The sequence below is a fragment of the Cyprinodon tularosa genome, unplaced genomic scaffold (genome assembly GCF_016077235.1).
Source record: "Cyprinodon tularosa strain WSP-4 unplaced genomic scaffold, ASM1607723v1 ctg500, whole genome shotgun sequence".
Classification (NCBI taxonomy): Eukaryota; Metazoa; Chordata; class Actinopteri; order Cyprinodontiformes; family Cyprinodontidae; genus Cyprinodon; species Cyprinodon tularosa.
This window is the reverse complement of record NW_024039231.1, coordinates 324820-350158: the sequence shown is the minus strand read 5'-3', so window position 1 is coordinate 350158 and position 25339 is coordinate 324820. Positions and strand designations below refer to the sequence as shown.

The window sequence follows — 25339 nt, the reverse complement described above, 5'->3', positions numbered from 1 at the left end:
CCTACTAAGCGGAGGCGGGAAAAACTAACAACCATGGCGGAAGATAACACAGAGAGCAGTCAATGGAGAGAAAGTGAGGTTGCTGACTTAATTCATATTTAGAAAGCTCGATTCAGACCAAACTCGAAGGGTCTTACCGGAACCGGGGGAGGGTCTTTCTTTTTGATCTTCTTAAAAAGATTTCGTTCGTAATGTGCCTGCTCCTGTTGGAGAAGAACTTAAAGAACGCAATATACGCTGCGGTATTACGAGTCATGTTTACTTCCGCAAACACTGAGGACGCTTGCTACGTGTGACGTCATCGCGTCCTCGAGTGCGCATGCGGGACACTTCGGTTGGACGCATTCAGTTCACACAGTAGATCACATACAAGTCGCATATACTTGGAAGTGTGAACGGACACGCAAAAAAATCCGATTTCACAAAAAAATCGGAATTGAGCATTAAGGCCTGCAGTGTGAACGTAGCCTTACACTTGATGTATGTCAACGATCAGATAACTTACCTGTAACTTATGGCCCATATATGGCATACGCTGGCGCTTGCCGCATGTCGACGTGTGCCAGTGTGTTTCAGTGTGCTCATAACTTATAACGCATAACGTATCCAGCATATGGCAGCGTTTTAGCCAGATTTTCCGAAAGTCAGGCTGACTAAATTGTCAAGGTGTGATAGGGGCTTTATGATAATCATGAGAGCTAAGGCTCTTTGTTTGTTTTGTTTTATTGTTTATGATTGTTTTTAAAAGCTAATTCTTCTTCAGTTTGACTTGTAAAGTTTTTTTTTTTTAGGAATCCAGCAGACTTGATGCCTCTTTTGGTTTTAGTCGGATTAGACTGAGCCACAGCTGCCTCCTTGATCCGATCTGATCCACTGCTGACTTAATTATTTCTTTTATTTATTTATTTTCTTAAGCAAACACAAAGTTTTAGTTCAGATCAAGTTCTCCTTGGTTTGGAAAAATAAAGTTCCAAAGTGCATCAGCAACCCCCCCTCAGAATGCCTCTAAATTAACATTACGAAAGTTATGAAGTGGCCTAGTCAAAGTACAGACTTAAATCTGACTGAGAACTGCAATATGACTGCTGGTACAGGGAAACCCTCCAATGTGGCTGAATTAAAATGATTGAGCAAAGTAAATTTTGCCATAATCGCTCCACAAGGCCGTTAAAATACTGTCAAACGGGTGATTATAGTCGTTGCCGTGGAACATCCAGATTTAGGGGGATGATTACTTTTCCACAGGTTGGTAGATATTTTTATAAGTTAAATTAAAGCAGCCTTTGAACAGTGCTTTTTAGATGTATTAATAGTACCGGTAAATTTTCCTGGTGATAACCTGGATCATTTTAGGGTCAACATTTTCCCACATCTTTTTAAATCATTAATGGAGGATTTCATTAGTGTTTTTTTTTTTTTATTATTATTATTCTTTAACCCATTCAAGCTAAATCCAGACCACCTTCAGTCAAAGAGGTTTTTGGTGAGCTGGTTCTGACGGTCAGTCCATAGTGTCCATGACTCTGAGCTGACGCCGTCTGTCTGTTAGTTTATTTATAAACTAGTTTTGCTTTGGTTAACATGGATTAGAAGTTAACAGATAAGGAGAACACAATGAAGTTTGGTTGTTCTGCTGAATGGGATTAATCCTGGAATGTTCTCAGTGACTCTGTGTGTTTTCAGGTTCCCATTAATGACACCAACACCCAGTTTGTAGAGCAGACCATCGCCATCATGAAGAACCTGCTGGATAACAACACAGAGGGCAGCTCGGAGCACCTGGGACAGGCCAGCATCGAAACCATGATGCTCAACCTGGTCAGGTAGGAAAAACCCATCTAGAAATGTTTTAAAGGAAAAGTCGGGTAAGCATGGAATAATCACTGAATCATTATTTATATCTAAAACTAATACCTTTGCGGTGATTTAATGAATTTATTGTTAATCACTAAAAAAATAAAAACAATAATTTCCGTCATGATCACTGAGTCCGGGAGCGGCCATTTCTGCTCAAATATAGAAACCCCTCCCTCCTGCCATCTTCCGGCAGTGACGTCACGGTGCGGTTAGCCTAGCGCCATTCTCCCCGCTTTACAAGCAAAATCAATTCAAGCTACTAGATAATAGCGCGTTGTGACAAACACCAGATACAGCACTGGGACTTGATCAACAGCCGATACCGCACCGTGACGTCATAAACCAGTAGGTGGCAGTGGTGTTCTTTGACAGACATGGATGCCTCCAATAAAGCGCATTCAAATTAAAATTACTCTGAATTAAAAATACTTATCGTTTATTGAACATTATGTAATAATTTCTTATCTAAATTACTTTGAGAAGTTTGAATTATGAATATGAGTGAACTTCTCCTTTAAATTCACTTCAGACAAAATGTAAACATTTTTTAAAGTTATAAAAGTTTTGAATTTCACTTGATTGGAAACGCTGCGAGTGAACGGTCATGTATTAAAGAGTTGTCCAGCATCACCAGTGCAGCGCTGTGAATAGTCTGTTCCTGTGCGCTGCCTAGCCGGCTAGGCTAGCTGCTGCAGTTACCTGCAGCGCCAGTCAAGTCACTTGTAAGTCTTATTTCCTAATCCTGTCTCTAGTTCTTAGTTTTATGTAATTGCACTTTTCTTCTGAAGTTAAATGTCAAATAAAAATCATTAGAGTTTGGAATCATCCAAGGTTGGCATCCCGATTAATTAGTTTTGAAAACTACAGTTTTTATGAAGAAATTCTAGCTATGGCCTTCACTGCAAAAACTATCTAAAAATGTCCTAAATTAAGTGTACTTACCCTTAGTTTGAGCAGGTAAATAAGATAATCTGCAACGGAATGAATATTTTAGCTTTATTTTATATTATGCACTTGAAATAGGAGACTGCTGTTGTTGTTTTTTTTTTCTTATTTCAAATGTAAATTTTCATCCATTGGCTTAATTCAAGAAAAAATGCACTTATTTTGAGAAAAAATGACTCATTTAGATTTCCTTTTTTTGCATTGTTTAACACTAGAACTCCCAATGCCATCATTTTGATGGTTCTGAGATTTTAAAGGGAAAGAACTTTATTTAAAATTAATCTTATGTTTCTCATGTTAAATGACTTTTTCTGTTTCTATATTTTCTTCATTTTCACATAGTTTTTTAAAAAATGAAATAAATGTGGTTAATTTTACCTCCATCTTGAAGAGCCGTCGATTTGACGGCTCTATTAGTTGCGATGTAAATTCTTCCCGGGTTGATTGACTTTCGGTACCGTTGCCTAGCAACCAACATTCTACCAAGAACTCTTTGGCTAATATGGAAATGGCTTTCAGAAGAAATCTAACCATGAAACAGGCTTTAGAAATCCTTCAAAATATTCATGATAGCGATTCAGGCGGAGGGGGAGAGACCGATGTGGAGGACTGGGGCTCAGATTCTGACAGCGAGTCCGAGGATGATTACCCATAACACATTAGTAAAGTGACCCAGTGACCCATCACACATTAGTAAAACTTTTGTTCAAGCACTGCTAGCACCTTAGTCGGTCCACTCAGCGGCCCAGAAACCAAACCAGAGCCCGCAGTCTAAAATAACCACACACAGGTCGGCTGAATATGTCGGATCAGATGATTAGAAAGGATTCTGTAAAAGCTCAGACAAGAAGGTGGCCTGTTGCTGTAGTTTGCAGCCGCCTGGAAATATCAGCTATAAGTGCGTTGGTTTTTTCAGGAGCTGTTTATCACTTTTTCATGCAGTGATTTTATCCATGAACTGGTGAAACAGCTGTGGGCAAACCGCAGGTTTCAGCCCCTCTGCCGCTGAAGAGCAGCGTTGGAGAGGCACAGAAAACAGCGCCGGGTGCCTCAGCGCTGCACAGAAAAAATGCTCATGTTAAGTTTGTCAGAAATGAGAAAAAAGGTGGTTTGGGGGGAATCAATCAATTTCTTAATATAAAATTGTAATTTCCAACTTTGAATCTCTGTAGTAAAACCAGGGTTCCCGCGGGTCCTTAAAAAGTCTTAAAAGGCATTGAATTCTTCAATATAAAATTAAGGCCTTAATTGGTATTAAAATGTCTTAAATCAGTCTTTCCTAGTCTTAATTTTTAAAACATCATAAATAGGATTATTTTTATTTTTGTATTCTCAATAAAACATTAAAATTTACCTTTTTTTTTTTTATAAAAAAAATAAATAAATAACGGCTCACCATTATTGGTTCCGTCCCGATAGCAGAACCAATAAAAGCGTTGTTGCAGCCGGGACATTTGGGAGATGCTCATATTTTCCAGACAAAAAGTAAATGGTGCAAGTGTAAATGTAATGGAAATTGTCTCCAGCCAAGAGTTTTCTCCATGGCTAAAACCAGGGAACATACATGAGGCTCAGTGGATTTAGTGCAAGACGCGATTCAAGCTCAGAACGATGGGAATTAAGGCAGTGGAGTCGCACATGCGAAGCACGAAACACAAAGCGTCAAAATCGAGAAACAGCCGGTATTTCCCGGTTTAGTTCCACCCTTGTCTCTGCAACGCCTCCACTTATCACCAAATCAAACATACTAAGAAAACGATACAAAGAAAATAGCTGCAAAAAAAAAAATGGAACAACAACGTTTGTGAATTCAGTTAAATAATTGTTAAAACATATCTGTCATTTGTGTGTTTTTAGCTTTCTTCCTGTATGGGAAGCTTTTCAAAATATTAAACATTAGTGCAGTGGTTTATGTTAAAATAAACCTTTGGGTTAAGTTGTCGCAAGCAGGTTTTTCTTGTGTTTCTTGTGAATTTGGTCTTAAATTTTTATTTCAAGTGGCATTAAAAAGTCTTAAAAAGTCTTGAATTTAACTTTCCTTGTGCTGTAGGAATCCTGAAAACTGTCTTACTCTACGGATTTATTTTTAATATAAATTTAGAACGCTAATAATAATAGCATACAATACAGCATTTGAAAAATATATATTAGACCTGTTTTTTGAGGTTTACATATCCACTATGAGTTTATATCGCACACTAGAACCATCTCAGGTGATGACATCGTCACTGGTCATGCGTTTTATTGGGAAAAATGTCACCCGTCAAATTAACGGCCATTGGAAGGTCTAGTATGATCAGAATTCTGGGAGTCCTAGTGTTAAAGACACAGAGCATGAGATGCTGTGAGGAAATCCCAGTTTTAAACTGATCTGTTTGTTTTTTTTTAATCACCAGGTACGTGCGCATCCTGGGCAACGTGGTCCATGCCATTCAGATTAAAACCAAGCTCTGCCAACTGGTTGAGGTGATGATGGAGCGTCGAGATGACCTGTCCTTCTGCCAGGAGATGAAGTTCAGGTTAGTGTTCCTGACTATAGATTATAGACGACTCTGTATGATTTCTCTCAGCGCTGAATAGCTCTAACTCCTTGTTTTTTTTTCTAGGAACAAGATGGTGGAGTACCTGACAGACTGGGTGATGGGAACATCCAACCAAGCTGCCGATGATGACATCAAGTGCCTGACAAGGTGCAGCTCCTTGGGGTTTTTTAATTCATGTCATGCAAGATGCTGAGCATGCTCCCCTTAACGGCATGTTGTGATGTTTGATCTGCAGAGACTTGGACCAGGCCAGTATGGAAGCCGTGGTATCCCTGCTGGCTGGTCTCCCCCTGCAGCCGGAGGAGGGGGACGGCGTAGAGTTGATGGAGGCCAAGTCTCAGCTTTTTCTCAAGTAAGGAGACTTTAAAGGGGAACGCCAGTTCTTTTATATTGGGCCCTTGAATTTACATTATTACATCTGTTCTCATCTGTTCTTGTAAGTAGAGCCTGCTTCAGTGTGAGAAGGCCTCTGCTACAGCTGATTTGGTTCTAAAAACAGAAAGCATGTCTCTACTTGTACTTTCAACTGAGTAGGAACACAATTAGAGATCAATCCCTACAGTGGGCGCTGGTTGGAAATGGCCACTTCACTCACGCTCCGCGTGTTTCACATCTTGTGTGAAAAACATGTGACTACTATAGCCACTAGGTGGCAGTCTGAGTCCATTTCGGCGTCCCATGAGTCAGATTAGATAGGTGAATGAGCAGACTGGGAGGGGAGGGCTGAGCAGATTATTGTTCCCCAGGTTTAGCGTAGAGGGTAGGGTGAATGGGCTGCAATTCCAAAGGTTAAGGGTTCGGTCCCAGCTGTGGTCAAGTTATTAATGTTGCCCTAAATGTTTTTCTTTTTTTTTTAATCACTTGATGGCCTATGATATCAGAAATTGTACAATAACTTATTTATATATATTACGGATAGTAGCCTATTATGCTGTTTGACTTTATGGCATCTTTCTTTTATTTAGATCAGCTGATGTGCGCTCCACCTTTCCAAGGAATTACATTAGACCATAGGGATTATCATTCTACAGCCTCAATATCTTACTCTGATAATAATAGGCGTATTGTTATTTTTATTATCATCTAGCTGGTAAAATTTTCAGTTTGATCTGGAAAAGGACGCTATGATGCCTTACAACAAGCATGAAAGGCCCAACCCCCCAGGCTTTTTGGGCACATTATGCAAGAATGCTGCTTGCTGCCGCGATGAATAGCGGCGTTTCTAAACTGTTGTCAGGGATGGTTGTGACCCACCCAAAAGTCAGTGAGCTAATCCGGAGTATTTCCATTTTAAATACAGTGAACCCTCGTTTATCACGGAGGTTACGTTCCAAAAAGAACCCGCGATAGGTGAAATACGTGAAGTAGAAACCTTTTTTTTTTTAGAGTTATCATACGATGAAATACTCCATACAACATTGAAATCAGGGAATAAAAACTTTATACAGGCCCAAGCATTTGTTTAACAAATAAAAGTACGGTATAAATGTTAACTACTGTACTGTACTGTAAAATAATATCGTTATAAATACTTTTAATCATCAATACGAAATAAAGGGTTAATATTGCGGGGATCAGCACCGCCCCGCCGTGACGGATTGGATTTTTCTTCCAAAGCCTGCGGTGCAGCTGTGTGTTTTGGAGAGAAGAACATAGTTATGTGATCAACGCGCAAGTTAGTGAGCTAATCCGGTTTATTCCCATTTTAAATCATGTACTATTTAACCACGTATGACCAGAACGTAATCTGGATATAATGGGTTCCTCATCCTGTTCTAAACATCACCAATTAATTAAGCAAACCACTTAATGCAGGAATGCCGCTACTACTATAGCAGTGCTTGAACTCTATTGTCAGAGAACAAGAGGGTAAATGTCTACACATCGGTTTTTCCAAGACAACGATGAGGTCATAGCCTTGAATGGAGCAGCGACTGGCATGTAATATTCCCAGGGCCAAGAGATACATGTCATTTGCTATCAGAAATATATTGATTTGAAATGCAAATAAAAAACATTTTCTATGAGACATTTTCCTGACTTTATGTTTCACTATTATATTATGGGCTACTATATAAATCTTTTTAAGCAAACCTGTAAAAATGTAATGATGTCAGAATATTGGATCCAGAATTCAAGGCGAGACAGGCAGTGGGAAAGTTCAAAACGTTTATTAAACACCAACAGGTGCGCGGGGCTGCTCGTCTGCTGCGGGGCAGATCTCTGCAGGGATAGGAGAATACTGGGCAAAAAACTCTGATTACTTCCAAAGAAAAATTATTATAAGAGCTGCAGAGTTCAGGATTATTCAACCACTCTGACGTTCGCCATAATTTGGCCTTTCCCGCTAACAGAGAGATTACATAGGCCACCTTGGCTCGATCAGAAGGAAACGCAGAGGGCTGTAATTCAAAATGAATTTCGCACTGAGTCAGGAAGGCTCTGCATTGATCAGGGTCCCCTTTAAACGCTTCAGGAGGGGACAGACGCGGTTCAAGAGAAGCTGGACTATCAGTAGCAGACGTGGGTGCGGCAGCTGTCACGGGCGGGGCAGCTGGAGCAGCCTGATTAATAATCAAGGATCTCCTGCATGCCTGATTCTAGCCGGGAAATACTTTGATCCACATCATTTCGCCACTGCCAGGTTATTCTGTAATGATCTCAGAATATTGGACCCAGAATCCAAGGCGAGACAGGCAGTGGGAAAGTTCAAAGCGTTTATTAATCAAAACAGGTGCGCGGGGCTGCTCGTCTGCTGCGGTGCTGATCTCTGCATGGATAGGAGAATACAGGCCAGAGACTGGATGTGGAGCTGAATGCGACTTGGAGCAAAGTCACTGACTTGATTCAAAGTTCAGTTCATTCGCTGAGAAACAGAATCCTGAAGGGAGGTTTGACCAGCAGTTGCGGCGGCAACGCCCCCAGAGTTTCTAGAGAGCGAGCAGCAGACGCAGCTGATCCACAGGACAGAAAACTGGTCATAATCAGGGAAGCAGAGAGACTAAAGAAAGCTAGGAAACGTCTCACCAAAACACACAAATAACCTGGCGCTGATGGGAGGCAAACACACAACTTAGAACCGCAGAACCAATTAGACAGGGAGCAAGGAGCAAAGGAAAAAAAACATCAGCGCCAAGATCATGACAAAAAACCCATTTCCATTTCTTTCGTTTTTAAAATTAAATAAAAAAATTAAATGGCAAAAATCCAAACGTGTCTGCTAGTTTAAAGTCCATCTTATTTATTTGAATATTTAACGAAAACATTGCAGATGCCTCACACGCACACAAAATGACAGAAAGATCCGAGCGTTTTAGTTTCTATATATATATAATACCTTTCAAAAACTGTGAGTGTTTTCAAAAACTAGTGATTTTTTGAAAGAAAATAAAAGAATAAAAACAGTTAAGCATTTTAAACGCATCTTTACAAAAAAGGAACATAACAGCATTTTTTAAATAAATGATTTAATATGAGAACATATCATTTCACCATTTATTGGGGGGTAATTAATTGAATGCTTATTTATTTATTGAACATGTATATGTTTATGTATTTATTTAGATTGGATTAGATGTGATTAGATGAGCTTTATTGATCTCACAGCGGAGAAATTCACTCGTCACATATTGGCATAGAAGTTACCGAAGGTGCAAACATGGAGGAAAAAGGTGCATTAAGAATAAGCAATATATATACCGTATATCCAGGTATATACAGTATAGATAAATAGGATTATTTATCCTATTTATTTTTATTCTTCTTATGAAGGTCTGAGGGCAAGGAAGGACAAATGGAACATCTTAAAAAATGACTTTCATAGAAATTTTAGACAAATAAAACAGTTATTCTACTTGTAGAAAACCAACGGTTGTCGTTGACATCAATTTAAAAGTAGCGTAGCTTAGGGGTGGAACGGTTCACAAAATCCACGGTTCGGTTCGGTTTACGGTTTCGTGGTCATGGTTCTCAGTTCGGTTCGGTATATGTTGATTGTTAGGAAAATCTATCAGAGACAGTCGAACCAAACTGTTCGGACGGTTTTCATAAACCGTTCCATCCCTAGTGTAGTTAGTATGGCTAACTGGCCGAGCTAAAATAGGCTAACCTGTTACCTATTTAGCACAGCTAGCCACAATGCTACCCAGCTCTCCCCATTTATATCATGGTCTTGCATTTACGTTGTTCACCGTTAACAGACTTTTTTTAGTTTTGTTATCGATCAGGTAAAACGCTAATGCTCCCGACTCACCGAGTCACCGGCATGCGCAGGACCCGAGCAGATGTGGTACCTACAGCGTATCTGTAGCTGAGGACGTGGAATGACTCAAACCCCAAACACACGGATACCTAAATAACTAAATGATCAGTATCCTCTGAACATATAAAGCAGTTGCTTTTTATCTATACATTTAAATTTGATCACAATATATAGAGGTATTGTATCATATTAATATCGTATTGTGACCCAAGTATCGTGATACATATCATATCGCAACACCCTGTTGATACTCAACCCTATCAACCACTGCAAGCTTTTTTTTTTTTTTTAAGCAGATACCAATTATTTTCATATATATGAACCCCACCCCCACCACCCAGAAGCAGCTGTGTACGAAGAACAATCTTATCCTGAGGTCTAAGCTTTGGAGAAGAAATCATGAAGAATCCTGATAGTTTGTTGACTCAAAGTGTTTGACTGTGAATAAATCCTGTTCCTTCCTCCTAACAAGGCGGCTCTCTGGTGGTTTGCAGGTATTTCACTCTGTTCATGAACCTGCTGAATGACTGCAGCGAGGTGGAAGACGAGGGTCAGACAGTGGGGGGGCGGAAGAGAGGAATGTCTCGCCGCCTGGCTTCCCTCCGCCATTGCACCATCTTGGCCATGTCCAACCTGCTTAACGCTAACGTGGACAGTGGACTCATGCACTCCATCGGTCAGTGCTCTCTTGGTTTTTGTGTCTTTTTATTTCAGAAATATAAGCTCGTGTTTCTAACCTTCTTGTTAAAACCTTCAGAGTAGAAACGGCGCTAAATCTTTTTCCATTTTAGGCTTAGGCTACCACAAGGACCTTCAGACTCGCGCTACCTTCATGGAGGTGCTGACCAAGATTCTGCAGCAGGGAACAGAGTTCGACACGCTGGCAGAGACGGTGCTGGCTGACCGCTTTGAGCGGCTGGTGGAGCTGGTGACCATGATGGGGGACCAGGGAGAGCTGCCCATCGCTATGGCGCTGGCTAACGTCGTCCCCGGGTCTCAGTGGGTATGTAGCCAAGGTCTTTTATGTCTAAAATCAGTACTGATCCCTGTACTCCTCTACTTCTGGGGATGTTGGTGCTTCTACGAAGGGAGAACCCAGCATCCAGAAACATCAATGAAACTTTTGGCTAGGGCTGGGTAATTTAGCGCATTTGCAATACAATCGCAATTTAACAAAATGCAATTTTTAAATTGCAGAGGCCAAGATTTTTAATCACACCATATTTAAATACCTTGATGTTAACTTGAACAACAAACTAGGGACACAATTGTGAAGCCGACAAGAAGGGACAGAGCAGATTGAAGTGCGGGTCCTTTAAGCTGGACATACGCTGTACGATTGTTTGCCCTTTTTACAATTGGGCCGACTTTCAGCCTGATCGTGCCTCCTGTAGTGTACAGAGGGTAACGAGCGGTGATCACCCTCTCATGACCCCCTCCCGATCAGGAATCAAAAGGTCGGGAGAAAAATCACACGTTGGTAATTCAGTCGGCCGTCATAGGATCGCATCAGAGCGTCGGGCCGCACAGAGAACATACATCGTGAGTTTGAGCTGTAGCTGCGTGCAATGGTTGAAAATATCGCACAGTGCATGCCCGGCCTTAGAGAGTGAAGCAAGATGATACAGATCTTCTTTAAGTCTGGTGTGGAGTGTGGGATCTCTCCTACCATCATCTGCTAGGAAAAGAGCATCAGAGCTAAGGATAAAAAAAAACTCGGCAAGTTAATTAAGAAGGGCGGCTCTGTTCTAGAAACTCATGAAGAACCTCTAGAGATTATTTCACAATGAAGAATTCTTCAGAAAGTGAAGAAAATTATGCACAACAGTGAGCATCCTCTTCAGAAGATTTTTAAACAGAGTGTCTTCAGTCAGAGACTTCTCCAGATCCGGTGCAAGGCAGACCTCTACAGAAGATCCTTCCTGCCTACAGCTGACAACACCTGCAGCACCTGTTAAAATAACCTATGACTGACTGCAACATTGAAATTCCCTTTGGGATTAATAAAGTATATTTTCATTTGATTGAATTTTACAATTCAATTCAGTTTATTTCTATAGCGCCAATTCACAAAACATGTCCTCTTAAGGCACTTTACATTTCAACCAGATCATACAGTCAAATTGATGAAGTTTTCAATTTAAGGAAAACCAGTTGTTTGCATCGACTCATTGACTCAAATACAATCCCTCACACTAAGCATGCTTGTAGCGACGGTGGAGAGGAAAAACTTTAGATTAAAGTCAGAATTCTGACTTTTTTCCCATACTAAACTGAAATAAAATTTAAAAATCAGTTAACTTATTTTTTTTTTCAGTGGCCCTAATCCTCTTCCGTAGGTTTGCAATTGCAAACTCTACCGAAATTATTTGTAGCCTATGTGGTCGTCCTCACGTTATCTGTCATTGACTTGGGCTACAGTGTAAAACTTTCAGAATCAGAATCAGGTTTATTGCCATTGTTAGTGAAGGAGTTCACAAACTAGGAATTTTTTTGTGGTACACTCATGCAACATGAAACATATAATATTTAAATAAAATTATCAAAATATCTAAAAACTGTGGCTATACATCATGCAATAAAATAGACTAATATATACACTTAAGATAAAAATATGGATATAAAATATAAAAAGTAAAATAGCATCTTACAAGGAGACAACTAGTTTATCAGGTGACCAGTCGGCAAAATGCTTGTTTGGTGCTGCTGAATGAGACATTTTAATGCACAACAAAATGATTTTGCTTGATCTGTATATTACCTGGCTAATGGGGCGGGGAGAAGCAGCCTGTCAGCGACCGTTCCTGCTATCTGAAGACGCTACTGAACTGCTATGATGCTGCGCATCTGGCATGCCCTGCGGGCGACCGCGCGAGTTCAAAGGAAGAGAGATAGGCTGGTCGGGTGTGCGTAAGTAGGTGGCTCATTTCGGGTCATTGTTTTATTCGTTTTTAATGGCTCAGGTTTTCAAAAGATCATTTCAAAACCGACCTCAGTAAAATCTTAATAATATTAATAATAATAAAAAAAAGGGTTTCAAAAGGGCATTTTCATTGATAAAGGGCAAACTTCCTAGTGCTTTAGCACCACCTAGTGTCTATGTATGCACGCCCCTGCTGAGAGGGAATTTTTTTTACTTATTTGGTCACCCTAAATGCAAAATGTTGCGCAATTCAAAATGGCTGTAACAAAAAAGGAACACCCCCCTCCATATATGAAATGCACAAATTAAGCCATTAAGCACACTTGAAATTTATCCTCGTTCTGATTACAAACGAGGAGGATTTTAAAATGACAGGACAGAGCTGGAGATATCAGCGCGATGGGACGCAGGCTCTCAAAAAAATAAAATAAATAAATAAAAAACTTGTTGCAGTCCAAACAGTGAGTAGCCTAGGGTCGTTGATGACCTGTGTTTTGTCGTTTATCCCCATGTTTCGAGCCATTCCTCAGAAGTTGCTTGTTTACAATGTTGGGCTACGGCGTTGTAGGTGAAGTGCCTTAGGCAAGCCCACTCTGCACAATGAGGAAAGGAGAAACGCTAATCATAATCGGTAGACGTCACAATGTCGATTCATTTTCCCTAAATTATAAAATTCTTAAATTATCACACCGCAAACATTTTCACAGGAGAATCTTTGCTTGTTGATCTAATGTTCATTTCTAGACATGGTGCCCCCCTCGAGCTCTGCCAACATAACCAACAAGCTTACGATGGTTCGTACAGACGTGCAGAAAAATTACTGCAATGCGACGGCGCGATGCTGTCTTCATGTTCAACCATTATTAGATCATTATTATCAATAAAATGTTTTGGATTAATGAGGCTTTATGATTATGTGACTTATTATTGAGAAATTTTCTAGAGGCGCTCAAAAAATAATAAAAAATAAGTCTTAGGGAAGTCTTATTTAAATTTCCAAACAAGAGCAGGACACTAAATGTCTTCCTCCAGCCCTTTGGGTGTTGTTTAAATGCTTGAAGTGGGTTTGTCGCCACACTGAAAGGTAGACAGATTTGCTGCCTTGCAGATCCATGCATAAAAGTAGAGTTAAACACTTTTTCAGACAAAATTTAAAGTGAATTCTTGATACAATGGAGTCTGGGCCAGTAAGTTCTCAAAAACCAAAAGCCTTGGGTGTGACATCTACAAGTTTGGGGTTAGTGCAAAGGAAAAGCAAAATAAAATCACAATTTTGGTGAAAAAAAGCTGCGGGCTCTGTTTCAGGTCGTGATGCGTCTGTTTTCTGATTTCCAGGACGAGTTGGCTCGAGTTCTGGTGACCCTGTTTGATTCCCGCCACCTACTCTACCAGCTGCTGTGGAACATGTTCTCCAAGGAGGTGGAGCTGGCTGACTCCATGCAGACTCTCTTCAGAGGGAACAGCCTCGCCAGCAAAATTATGACCTTCTGTTTCAAGGTAGGAAACTCATCTACTAACAGCAAGCAGGATCAGCACCACAGATGCACTGAAGTTTCACCCATAAATGATTTTTGGTTTGGAAGCTTTGATTATTTTCCCTGCCGATTGAAAACCGCTGGAGTGAAGAGCGCTTTGCTTTGCAACGTTCCTTCCAACCATAGCTGCACACATGTAGAACTGCTTCACTTTAGACCCACTAAGTTGACCTTCTGTTATTATGACAGGTGTATGGAGCAGCGTACCTGCAGAAGTTATTGGAGCCTTTATTAAGGGGAGTCATCTCAACCCCTGAACACATCGGCTTCGAGGTGGATCCAACCAGGCAAGTCATTGAACGTCTGCTCTGCTCCATGGATATACTGAAGAACCTGCATCTGTTTCTATCATTAATCAGCTAGAGCTAAAGTTCTGCTCATTGATGCACCTCAGCCTGACAGACGAGTCACAGCAACACAGCCACAGATGTTTCTCACATTGTGTCTAAAAAGGTTTATAATACTATAATTTTATTAAATCCAGAGGTGTCAAGTTACAAAGTACAAATACTTCATTACCTTACTTTAGTAGACATTTTGGCTGTCTATTCTTTCAGGGTTCCTGCGGGTCCTTAAAAAGTCTTAAAAGGCTTCTTCAAAATAAAACTAAGGCCTTAATTGGTATTAAAATGGCTTGAATTAGTCTTTTCTAGGTCTTAATTTTTAAAACATCATAAATAGGATTATTTTTAGTACGATTTATTTGTAATCTGAATAAAACATTAAAATTGACAATTAAAAAAATAAAATAACGTCTCGCTATTATTGGTTCCGTCCCGCTAGCGGAACCAATAAAAGCGTTGTTGCGGCCGGGACATTTGGGAGATGCACCATTAACTTTTTGTTTGGAAAATATGAGCAAGTGTAAATGTAACCAGAATTGTCTCCAGCCAAGAGTTTTCTCCATGGCTAAAACCAGGGAACATACATGAGGCTCAGTGGATTTAGTGCAAGAAGTCATTCGAGCTCAGAACGATGGGAATTAAGGCAGTGGAGTCGCACATGCGAAGCACGAAACACAAAGCGTCAAAATGGAGTTAGAGAGAAACAGCCGGTATTTCTCAGTTTAGTTCCACCCTTGTCTCTGCAACGCCTCCACTTATCACCAAATCAAACATACTAAGAAAACGATGCAAAGAAAAATAGCTGCAAAAAAGACTAAGCACTGGTTATGTTGGGGCTTTAAAACTGATTTGTTTTGTTCCCTGCTAAAACAAAGTTTGTGAATTCAGTTAAATAATTGTTAAAATATATCTGTCATTTGTGTGTTTTTAGCTTTCTTCCTGTTTGGGAAGCTTTTCAAAATTTGAAACATTAGTGCAGTGGTTTATTTTAAAATAAACCTTTGGGTTAAGTTGTCGCAAGCAGGTTTTTCTTGTAAATTTGGTCTTAAATTTTTATTTCAAGTGGCATTAAAAAGTCTTAAAAAGTCTTGAATTTAACCTGCCTTATGCTGTAGGAACCTTGACTTTACTGGAGTAATTATTTTTAGATAACTTTTTACTTCTACTCGTTACATTTTAAAAATAAACTTGTTAGTTTTGTTTCATTTAAGCAAATTTTCTTAATGGCCTGTTGGTATTAAAAAATAAAAACCATCAAAATAATTAGTTTTATCCAGAAAATACATTTCTTTGTTGTAATCGGTGCTGACCCGACTTGCTGCTTACCAAATACCATAATAAATCGTTTTCAGAAAGATACAAAGATAAAATTGACGCTGTTACTATTAGTTATACAACTAAGAAAATGAAGTCTAAGGAAGTTTTCATCCAGAATTGTAGAAAAATTTTCCTTTAATAGAGTAGAGCAGTAAAGCTTCTGTCCTTAACAGTTTTTCCTGCATTAATTTTATACTTTAAGGAGTAAAAAGCTAAAGTTGATACTCTTACAAACATATTTTTAAACAGGATTTATGCTACGTTCAAACTGCATGCACAAGTTTACATGCAAAGTCAAAGGTTGACTGGCAACAAGGCGCATCAAAAGGTCCTGCAGCAGCTGCTGGAGTTGGTAAAATGTAACTTTTTCTGCTTAACGCGTCACATCAACCAATCAGAGAAGCTGATCTGGGAGCTGGCAGGGTGACGCACACAGCACTGCTGATGCAGAGCGCTATGATCACTACTCTGAAAAGGTTTATTAACGCCTAAACTAATTTAAAATGTGGAAACGTACATGAAAAACGCCTTCCAGCCTCGGTGAGCAGGGTGTGTGAGCGTGTGTGAGCTGTGATTGACACTCCATCAGAAACTACTTGGCTGTGATTGGTTGTTTTGACTCGTCCCGAATTATTCTTTCCAGATTGAAATACAGGCAGTATGCGGGACCAATTGAAGCAGTTTTTTTCACAGGTTACATATCACATGTACTGCTGTCTGGGCATAGGGACAGTTTTAGCCAATATGACAAAAAAGTGATTTTTAAAAACTTACAGACTTCAGCTTTAAGACGCGAGAAACCCGAATCTGAAGGAAGGAACGGCTTCAGCTACTTTAGGGCTGAAGATTTTTTAAACTGTTTTATTGTTGTCCGTCCAGATAACCACAGTCAGCTTGATGTGGATGGATCCTATTGTATTGAGTTATTGAGTGAGTATCGCTGGGTGGTTACAGTTAACTGGTTATATATATTCAGAAGAGCGACCTCCTCTGGACAACACTCTGCGGTACATCTATACCTTATGGACAAAGGACCAGAATGTTCACATTTTGGTTAAAGAAGACGGGTGGTTTGAGAGGAGCGTGAAGGAGGCCATATATGTTAAGAGAGAATAACCAACCTTAATCAGAGGGGTTGGACTCAGATTCCAGCTTTCAAAAACCTGCAATGCAGCGATGATAGAGTTGATTCCTTCCCACTATCATGGCAACCCCAACCCCTTTACAGGAGAACAGAAGACCTCGCCTATTCAGTCAGGCCAACAATTCCCTCGAACAACCACCCTTTCAGAGGCATACACTGCAAAAACAATCCAGAAATAAGTAAAAAATGGCTTAAATTAAGTATATTTAGCCTTAATTTGAGCAGGTAAATAAGATGATTTGCCAATGAAATGAGTATTTTTACTCTTAAAATAAGATAAATAGATAATATTTACTTGAAATAAGACGATAAAATAGTTTCTTATTTTAAAAGGAAATTGTCTTGTTCCATTGGCAGTGTCTTACTTACCTCCTCAAATCAAGGAAAAACACACTTATTTTAAGAAAAAATAACTTATTGAGATTTCTATTTTTTGCAGTGTAGACAGGTGTTGGGTGTTGCAGGCTATCAAAGAAGCCAAACGACTGCCCATCCCAAAGGGGTGGACCCGTTCGTCAGGTTCAATTTGCATGTTTTCTAAGCCAAAAGAAGTCTTTGGTTTTTGTCCACTCTATAAAGCCTGGAACTCTACGCTGATTCTGAGGTTTTGTATTGAAAACGCTTCCTGGATGGTAAGCAAAACAAAGTCCAGTGGATTTTTTTAAAACTTTTTTGGAGTTAACTGGTTAGATTGGAATGCTTCATTTAATCAAAGGTTTGTTTGATGTTGACCATAAATGTTTAAGATTTTTAGTGGTTCTGTGAAAACTTTTACTTTGCAGTAAAAGTTTTGAAGGTTGTTTTTTTTCCTACCAAGCACTGAGCTGAGCTACTATTTCCTCAGACTGGAACATGGTGAAAACCTGGAGGACAACCAGAGGAACCTGCTTCAGATCACCGAGCGCTTCTTCCAGGCCATAATCGGCTCGTCCAGCGACTTTCCGCCACAGCTACGCAGTGTTTGCCACTGTCTCTACCAGGTATTCCCTCCCTGACCACCCAGCCTCTCTGTCTGTAGCCATCCACACACACTGTCGTTTAAACATCCTAGACTCCAGCCGCTTCACTTTGGCTCGTTTCATTATCCGCCGCATCAGCTAGAAGGAATATTTAAGTTAGAAAGCATCAATGGACAGTTTAAGCTGAAGTTGACTTTAAAATGAGACCATTGTTTGCTCTGCTTCAGTGTTTATAGGATCTCCTTCCGCTGTAGATAAAATCCTCTGACTTCCTGATCCTTGGTTTGGATGAATCCTTTCACCAACCATCCTATAAACAACCAGCCAAATTTACATTTAGATAACTGTTGGAAGGAATGTCTTTTTCTTTTCAGACCTGCGCTTCCCTCACTTATGCTCAGAACCCATTAACTAAACCAACGCCAACTCCTGAGGCCGTAGAGATGTTTCTTCAGTAACCAATGACTGATTAGATCATATTTATCTGCAGTTCATCATCCAGCAAAGTCAAAGGCCATGTCACACTGCAGGCCTTAATGCTCAATTCCGATTTTTTTTTGGGGGGGGGGATCTGATTGTTGTGCATGGTTGTACACATTTCCAAATATATGCGAATTGTATGTGATCTGCATTCACACAACTGTAGTGTCCCGCATGCGCATTAGAGGACGTAATGAGGTCACAAGCGAGCGTGCTCTGTTTACAGGAGTAAACATGCATAGTAGTGCTGGAGCATTTAAAAAGATCAGATAAGTATCGGATCCACGACCACATAGCAAAGTGACCTGGGTCACCGGATCTTTATTGTTCAGACTGTCATGAAAAGGTCAGATCCAGGTCGCATATGGGCGGAAAAAAAAGAATCCGATCTGGGTCAGGCTGCTGTGTGAACGTAGGCAAAGTCTGTCTCTGCTTTCAGAATATGGATCAGGGATTGTGAAGCCAAAGGGGCGTGGCCTAAACCTCAGTAGAACTTCATCTGTCTGAGCTCCGCCTCTTTCTTCATCCTGTTGTGCCCCATCCTCAGCATGTTATTACCTGCGTAGGAAGTATTTCTAAGATTAGATAAACGCTTAACTCCTTCTGGTGAAGCTGTCTTTGCTTCAGCTCTGGGAATCATGTATTGTTACACGCATGACTTAAATTAACTCGCTGTTCCCTGTTAACACCTTTCAAACCCTCATTCTTTAAAAAAATTAGTTTTCTTTGGATTAGAAGTATGAGTTTAAGAATAAATGCTGCTGCATCACAATATGGAAGCACGTCATTATCATTTGAGAAGTGGATCATATGGAAAAGTGTTTTGCTTTGAAAGGTACCTAAAGTAATCACCCAGTGATTTCAAGTCCATGTACTAATGGACTTTCTTATGATGCATATGGACTGAAAAACAGAACCTTGTGTTTTTTACAGAACAGCCATTTTTAAGCCGGTGCTTACAGTAACATTTGTCCTGCTCTGCCACATCATCTATTAAACTTTGTTAAAGGAGAAGTCTGGTCAGCAAGGAATGATCAATGGATCATTATTTATACCAAAAACTAATATGTCTGTGGGGATTTAGTCAATTTAGTGATAATCAAAAAAAACAATATAATAATAATAATATTTGTCATCATGATCACTGAGTCTGGGAGTGGCCATTTTTGCCCAAATATACACTCTGTGCAGAATTATTAGGCATGTTGTATTTTTGAGGATTATTTTTATTATTGGGCCACAATTGTGTTCTCAATCAACCCTAAAGACTCCTTAATATCAAATTTTCATACTTTTGGAAATTGATGTTTGTTTTTTTTTAGATTTGGCCATTTTATATCTGTGTGTGCAGGTAAATATTACTGTGCAGAATTAATTGGCAAATTAATAAAACAACAAATATATACACATCACACTTGTTTATTTTCACCAGGTAAACCAATATAACAACTGAAAATTCAGAAATAGACATTTGCGACATTAAAAAACAAACAAAAAACAAGTCAGTGACCAATATAGCCACCTTTCTTCACTATGACGCTCTAAAGCCTTCCATCCATAGATTCTGTCAGTGTCTTGATCTGTTTGCGATCCTCATTGCGTGCAGCAGCCTCCACTGCCTCCCAGACACTGTTTTCCCTCCCTGTAGATCTCACCTTTCATGAAGGACCACAGGTTCTCCATGGGGTTCAGATCAGGTGAACAAGGGGGCCATGTCATTATTTTTTCTCCTTTTAGACTTTTTCTGGCCGCCATGCTGTGGTGTATTTTGATGCGTGTGACGGAGCATCGTCCTGCATGAATATCAGGTTTTTCTTGAATGATGCCGTCTTCTTTGATGATACCAGCCCATAGCATTACCCCACCTCCACCTTGCTGTCATCTGAGTTGATAAGGAACTTGCTGCCTTTACTGATCCAGCCTGGTGCCCATCCATCCATCTGGCCCATCTAGACTCCCTCTCATTCCATCAGACCAAAACACCTTGGAGGAATCAGTCTGCAGAAATTTCTTGGCCCATTCTTGACGTTTTGTCTTGTGTGTCTTGTTCAAAGGTGGCCTTTTTTCAGCTTTCCTTACCTTAACCAGCTCCCTAAGTATCGAGCACCTTGTGCTTCCAGGCTTACCATACATGTTGCAGCTCTGAAATATGGCACAACTGGTGGCTAATGGCTTCCTGGCAGCTTCACGCTTCATCCTTCTCAATTCATGGGGAGTTATTCTGCACCTTCTTTTTTCAACACGCTTTTTGCGCCCCTGTTGGCTAGTTGCCATGAACCGCTTGATTGTGCACCGATCCCGCTTCAAAAGCTGGGCAGTTAATTGGTAGTTGGCTTTCAAGCCTCTACAGCTTAGAGTAGGACAACATGTATGAAAAGGATGATATGGTCGAAATTTGCCTAATAATTCTGCACACAGTGTAGTAAAATGTCAAGATTGATTTATACTCAGAAACCAGCTCATCTGTGTGTGTGTGTCCACCCCTTCCGCAGACACTCTGCTGCACCTCTCCGAAATTGTAGTTGACCGCAGACAGGATTGTTTAAATCTACATCCGCTCTACACTATGAGTATTTACTGTTTGGTACCTTACCAGCTTGTTTTGTTTGTATGACCAGCATTGTGGAAAATGACCGCTAGAAGAGCGAGGTGCGGGAGAACGCTGCGGCCCTTTTTCCACCCAGATCCCCAGTCTTCTTCACCCTCATGTCCCTCTGTTGTTGCACAAACTTGCCCCTCGCGGTTTTCCTCTTCCTCACCGCCTCTGCCGTATCAAGACTCACAGCTAGTTCATGATTATCCCTCTTGCGTTTTGGCGTGGAATAACATATTGCAGACCACGCTTCAATATTGGGCATAAATTAAAAATATATGCGTTATAATTGTGACAACCTGCTGCGGGAGTATACTCAGCCCTTCACTTCTGACAACTTCCTGATGTGACGTCACGGTGCGGTAAGCCTAGCGCCATTCTCCCCGCTTTACAAGCAAAATCAATGGGAACTACTAGACACATCTGCAATCAACGACAATTATTGAAGATTTCCAGAGGACTTCACCATGGAAATTCACCAGAGCTATAGTGAAACTGACAATGTCCACGTGCATGGCAGCTGGATGCTGGAATACATTGGGTAAAAGGGAAAACAAATTAGTTATTCCGCCTTTCTGATTCCTGATCCTCCACGGACGGGTTGGTCGTTGGATCGCCAACTTGAAGAGGGAGGATTTGCCATCGAACTTCTGGCCAGAGAAAAAACCCGTAATATGTAGCCAACATTTGGAAGAAGAATGTTTTCAAGATGACTTGGATAATAGCGCGATGTGACAAACACCAGATACAGCACTGGGACTTGATCAACAGCCGATACCGTACCGTGACGTCACAAACCAGTAGGTGGCAGTAGTGTTCTTTGACAAACATGGATGCCTCCAGTAAAGCACATTCACATGGAAATTACTCTGAATTAAAAACACTGATCATTTATTGAACAGGATGGAATAATTTCATATTTAAATTACTTTCAGAAGTTTGAATTCTGAATATGGTTTAGCAGTCTGAGTATTCGGTTCTCTGACACTGATAGGATAGGTTGTATTTGTTGTTGTAGCAAACTGTACCTGCATTGATGGGGAAAATGCTCAGAGACAGTTTAGAAAACCAGATTTGGAAATCTTTACCGTAAGACATTTTTAGGTGAGAGAATCTACTTTCTTGAGCAGCAATAATCAGATGTTTCAGAGGTTTTAAATTGAGGATCACACTTAAAACTCAACCTGTTTGTGTTTTCCAACAAACTCATTAGATCTGCAGCTGGTGTTACTGATCACCAACAAAGCTATTTGTCTTGTAATATAAAACAGAAATGTTGAACTTCCTGCATATGATTTAGATAAGCCAGTGAAATACTGACAAATAAAATAGACTTTTAAGGGTTCAGTAACTAACACTGAATTCTGTTCAGCTGAGGCGTTTCAAAGTTGGGAGTTGAAAACTAAAAATCTTAAAAATTCCAGCTAAATCAGGTTGTTAATTCTAGTTTCAGTTCTCATTGCCAAACGCTTTTAACATTGTTAAACAATAGGAGCCGAGTGGGGAACTATGAGGAACCCCTCATGCCTTAATGTTTACCTAGATTTTGAACAACCAGCTCCCTCAAACCATCAATCCATCGGCCAAATATCATGCACCAGAAATCTGTAAGATTTCTGTTCCAATATCCTGTTTGGAAACATCGGCTAAGATCACATTGATCATACTAGTCAGTCTGCTTTGTATGGTGGGTCTGCTGCCGTTTTTGCTTTGGACTGAAATCTGCTTTCACCTCTTAAACATTCTCCAGGTTCAGTAATTCCTCACAGGCTTTGTCAGGGGGATGGATGGTGATTTCCATCCCCTTTCACTTTATTGTGAGGAATATTATTAAAAAAAAAGTCAACCAAATGAGAAACTTTCCATTACACCGGTGGTCTAAGCATGCTAACTCTCTGGAGTCTTACTGGACAGGACATCTGCTGTAGCCGCTATAGCTAGTAACCTGTTGTCAGGTCTAAGCACCTAAAACATCATACATGCATACAGGGAAAGAAAGAAGGCACAGAGACGATTAGTTTAGTTTTACTCGCGAGGAGAGTTGGAAGAGACTGTGGAGTTTAGGAATCTCCAACCCACTCTGCGGTCCCAGCGTTCTCCTCGCTATTTATTGAAATCAGTGGTCCCTGGTTACAACAGCTGAGACTACACTGGGGGGGAAACAAGATAAGGAATTCAGAATTGCAGTCTCAGTAAACATATCCTCTAAAGCTCAGGGTTTAGTCAAAGTTTAAGCTGTTGAAGCTTTTCACCAAAGTTCAGCAGGTTGAGTGCTGCTCGTAGATCAACCACAACCTCCCAAAAAGCAAGTCCACAAATCACAGTATACTTCAGAAAAGGTGGCTATGAACACATGCACATACATACATTAATACAATTATTCTAACACCTGTGCACCTTGGTGGCATTGCTATGCGGTGAGTTGGTTAAATAAATCAAAGATGCTCTTACAGGCAGGGTTGGGATTCGCCATTAGGCAATACTAGGCGGTTGCCTAGGGCCCCAAGTTTCTGGGGGCCCCATAAAACTCTGTTTACATTTATGGTTCATACAACTATTCATTATTTGTCCACATAAATTATGTTTTTGATAAAAATCCTTTTGCTAAAATGCCATCAGAATGCTTATAAGTGTGTCGCAGCTCCTAGCTCCAAATCTAGAGACTTTGGAGACAACATCTAAAAGCAGCAAACTCTGCTCTCCAGAGCGAGTAGATTGGTAACCCCGCCTCCTGCTCTCCTCTATCTTGTCTGCTGTCATGATTCATGCAGCTATTATTTCATCCAAATGAAAAATGGAGAACAGATAAGCAGATCATGGCTTGTCTACAGTGAAAAGAAGGACTGAGTCCGTATCATTCAACACTCAAATCCAGAAGCAATATTGAATTTTGTCAGTTGTAGTACTGACATGGATAACCTACCATGATGATGCTGTTAGTTGTTTTTAACAGTTGAGATGACCTCGTTATGATGTTTGAATCACAGTTTCTTGGTGTTTGGCCTTGATGGTGAAATTTCTGCCTGCTTAGCGTGTTTTTGCACCCTGTCATTACGGTTGATTGTTGTCGCTGACCCTCTGTCAGAGTGCGTTGGCTGCTTTAGGCTGTAGCCAGCTGGACTGCTAGCTTGCCGGATTCAAAAGTCTTTTACTCTACATAATCTCCACAGTGGTGTTCTGTGGGGCAAAATGTAAATGCTTTTATTGGAAATTCACTCTCTACATTTAACCCATCCCGTTGGGGAGCAGTGGGCTGCCATTGTTTGGCGCCCGGGTAACGGATATTGAGAACCCCGGCTCCAAAACTGCCTCTTCTCTCCTTCCTACAGCTCGTTTCACACGGTGAATGGGCTCATGAGCATAAACTGTGTGATGTAGACACTTCACTACCCTTTCAGCTTTGTCCTCCATCAAACCAAATGTTTTATGGTTCTGATCTATCACCAGTATAGCCAATGTATACCATTGCTAGAGCTAGCATTAATCAACCCAGTGATGTCACCGTTCCAGGTACTGCAACATGGCGGTGCCCTTACCAGAAAAAATAAATCAAAGCTTTGTTTTTTCTTTTACTTTTATATTTTTAACATTTGTAATTTAATTATTGATAATAGTAAGGACCAACCTCGTTAGTTTTGTTTGGTTCAACGTTTTATTTCGTCTTTAAAGGCTGGCAAAGGATATGTTGTTTGCTGAGAATAAAGCGTGTTGCATACTCCACAGAAACAGAGAGATTTGTTTTGTTAGAAAAGGACAAGTTTTTTTTACCTCGGAGTATTCAGGAGCAGCTCAGCAGCCGGGCTCATAGAAAGTCCCATCTGCTGAAACTAATGTCACACCTGCAAAACAAAACATCACAGTAACACAAAGGTAGAGGTCATATTTTACCAACTGATGCAGGATGAGGAGAGAAAATCCTTTAGTCACTGAGATGTTTGGTAAACTGTGATGTAGAGGAAGTAAGAAAATATCAGAGGATTATAAATAGATTAGATATCTAGAACTGGAAGTTATTTCTAACTAATGGTTCATTCAAATCGAAGACAAAACCAATTAATGTGTATTAGTTCAGTGATTATAACTGTAATTTGCTTACTCAGCAGGGATCGTCTGTTTAAAATCCAGTTACCTTTCACCAATTTAACATATACTATAGCCCCTTTTACTCGACTCTTTAGAAACCGTGCCGAGATTGATCCAAGCACGGTAACCGAGAGAAATGTGGAGACTAAATGGAACGCACAACTGAACTGGACCGTGCCAGACACAACCAAACTGCCCTAACATAGTACTGGTTCATCAGTAAGGCTTGGCGCGGTTCAGTTCTGTCTCGGTTCTCAGATAACAAAGAGCGCATGAGCAGACCACGTCATCTCCTTACTTTGGGTGGACCCGTTCGTCCGTTTTAATTTGCATGTTTTCTAAACAAAAACAAGAC

The 25339-nt window shown here is 40.3% G+C and overlaps 1 protein-coding gene across 2 annotated transcripts in view; it reads left to right on the top strand.

The window, feature by feature from the left end:
• Positions 1-25339, top strand: part of nf1a (neurofibromin 1a) — a 149220-nt gene that overhangs the window by 41421 nt on the left and 82460 nt on the right. For both annotated transcript variants that reach the window (XM_038303004.1, XM_038303003.1), the window contains exons 21-29: positions 1684-1823; positions 5199-5321; positions 5409-5492; positions 5581-5697; positions 10101-10282; positions 10398-10609; positions 13865-14026; positions 14254-14351; positions 17714-17849. In XM_038303004.1, the coding sequence (XP_038158932.1) occupies positions 1684-1823; positions 5199-5321; positions 5409-5492; positions 5581-5697; positions 10101-10282; positions 10398-10609; positions 13865-14026; positions 14254-14351; positions 17714-17849 (1254 nt within the window). The remainder of the gene's footprint in view (positions 1-1683; positions 1824-5198; positions 5322-5408; positions 5493-5580; positions 5698-10100; positions 10283-10397; positions 10610-13864; positions 14027-14253; positions 14352-17713; positions 17850-25339) is intronic.